Genomic DNA, 1,988 nt, shown 5'->3' on the forward strand with positions numbered 1-1,988 from the left:
AAAATAAATTCTGAGATGTGAATTTGTTGCCTCAAGCAACAATTCAGGAGTTTGTTTTGGCAGCAACATTTAGCAATATCCCAAAAGATAATTACCCACCCCTTCAAAACAAATTATCAGGATTTTCATTAGCCCCCCTAAACCTCAAGAGGTTTTTATGTTTACATTAACAGAACAGTTTATGATGTTGACTGTTTTTTTTTTTTCCTGGTAAGACAGCACTCATATGCAAGAGGGCAGGCAGTTATACTGATGGTAGCACTGAGAACATTACTTCTCAGGTTAAAACAAAAAGTTGCATAAAAAAAGTGTGATGAAGTACAGAACCATTATTTTACTCAGCTTCATGATGAACAAACCTAGCTTGTTTGACTAGGAATTTCCTGTCATAATTTAAATACCAATTACAACACTTTCTCCAGAGACTTATTTTGTAGATAACCATATGACGATTCCAAGAAGCAATACTCCAACAGCAAGTATAACAATGAGGATGCACATCTTCTTTCGGGACCTTTGCTGCCAATAGAGAAAAAAACCCAAGTTGATTGAAAACTGCAGCACCACATCAGAAGACTACTTAAATGCTTTTAAGGTCTTGTGCAATCTAACTAAATTGTGTCCTTACTAACAACAAGTCATAGGAAGTTGTTTAAGAAAAAAAAAAAAGCTAATGTATCCATGACTTACTTTTATGGCTATAGTATTCAACAGAATTATTTCAGTGGTATTTTCTGGCATACATAATAAACTAATGAAAGAGAATGCAGTAACATAATGAATGGATATAATTAGAGCACTGGGGGAAAGAAAATGTGAGAGCAGGTAACCGCGTACAAAGGAAAATGGACAATCAATCAGCACAGTAGAGGAGCCAGAAATGGTCTGATAGAAAAAAATATTTAAAGACTCAATGTATATACAGAAGGGGACAAAGGACTAATTTTAGACTTCTGGAAGATTGACCAGTTATATAGATGTCACAACAATAAAGCATAAATTATGAGCATATCCAGAACTTTCACATCTCCCATAGAGGTCTGTAACTTGAGATACCAGAGCACGCAAGACAAGCAGCAGTCTGTCATTCTTTATCTGAAGGATATAGAATCTGAAGGTTTCCTTCACAGCAGGAAAGGAAATTACCAGTGGGTTTCACAGGCATTTGCTGCTAGCCAAGGGATAAACACACTCAAATATTGGGATTCTAGGCCACAATTCCAGAAGCAAAGCCAGGCTTTGCTCTGTTTGGCAGATGTTCTTCTGCATGGGTGTTTTTGTTTTTCCGCCCCCGCCCCTGAAGAACTACATCTGTGTCTGTTCTTCAGTGGAGCTGCCAGTTCTCTGCCCAGTACCACCCAGACTACCAAGCTGCTTAACTATTTTCTTCTTCCAGTTCTACTATCTTGCTGCCACTTCTCCAATTTTCAGACTAAGATTTCTTCATTTCATCATTTTACTTGCTAGAACTTGCTGTCGTAAGAGAACAAAAAATGTTTTCACAAATATATTAACAACAAAAAGAGCCAAGGAGAATCTCCATCCTTTATTGCACGTGGAAGGGAACATTGCCACCAAGGAGGGGGAAAAGGCTGAGGTACTTAATGCCACCTTTGCTTCTGTCTTTAATAGCCAGACCAGGTATCCTCAGGGTATTCAACCCCCTGGCTGGAGCTGGAAGACAGGGGTGGAGAGCAGAATAAACTCTCCATAATCCAGGAGGAAGCAGTTAAGGACCTGCTAGGCCACCTGGACACCCACAAGTCTATGGTGCCTGATGGGATCCACCCAAGAGTACTGAGGGAGCTGGTAGAGGAGCTTGCCAAGCCACTCTCCATCATTTCTCAGCAGTCCTGGTTAACAGAGGAGGTCCCAGATGACTGGAGGCTTTCCAATGTGACACCTATCTACAAGAAGGAAGGAGGAACCCAGGAAACTACAGGCCTGTCAGCTTGACCTTGGTGCCAGGGAAGATTATGGAGCGGTTC

General features: G+C 40.5%; 1 protein-coding gene across 1 annotated transcript in view; it reads right to left on the bottom strand.

Moving 5' to 3' along the window:
* Positions 1-275: 275 nt before the first annotated feature.
* STX7 (syntaxin 7) overlaps positions 276-1,988 on the bottom strand; it is a 27,632-nt gene continuing 25,919 nt past the window's right edge. The window contains exon 9 of the mRNA XM_010294032.1: positions 276-519. Coding sequence (XP_010292334.1) covers positions 427-519 — 93 coding nt within the window. The 3' untranslated portion in view covers positions 276-426. The remainder of the gene's footprint in view (positions 520-1,988) is intronic.

The sequence above is a fragment of the Phaethon lepturus genome, unplaced genomic scaffold (assembly GCF_000687285.1).
Source record: "Phaethon lepturus isolate BGI_N335 unplaced genomic scaffold, ASM68728v1 scaffold17609, whole genome shotgun sequence".
NCBI classification, from domain to species: Eukaryota; Metazoa; Chordata; class Aves; order Phaethontiformes; family Phaethontidae; genus Phaethon; species Phaethon lepturus.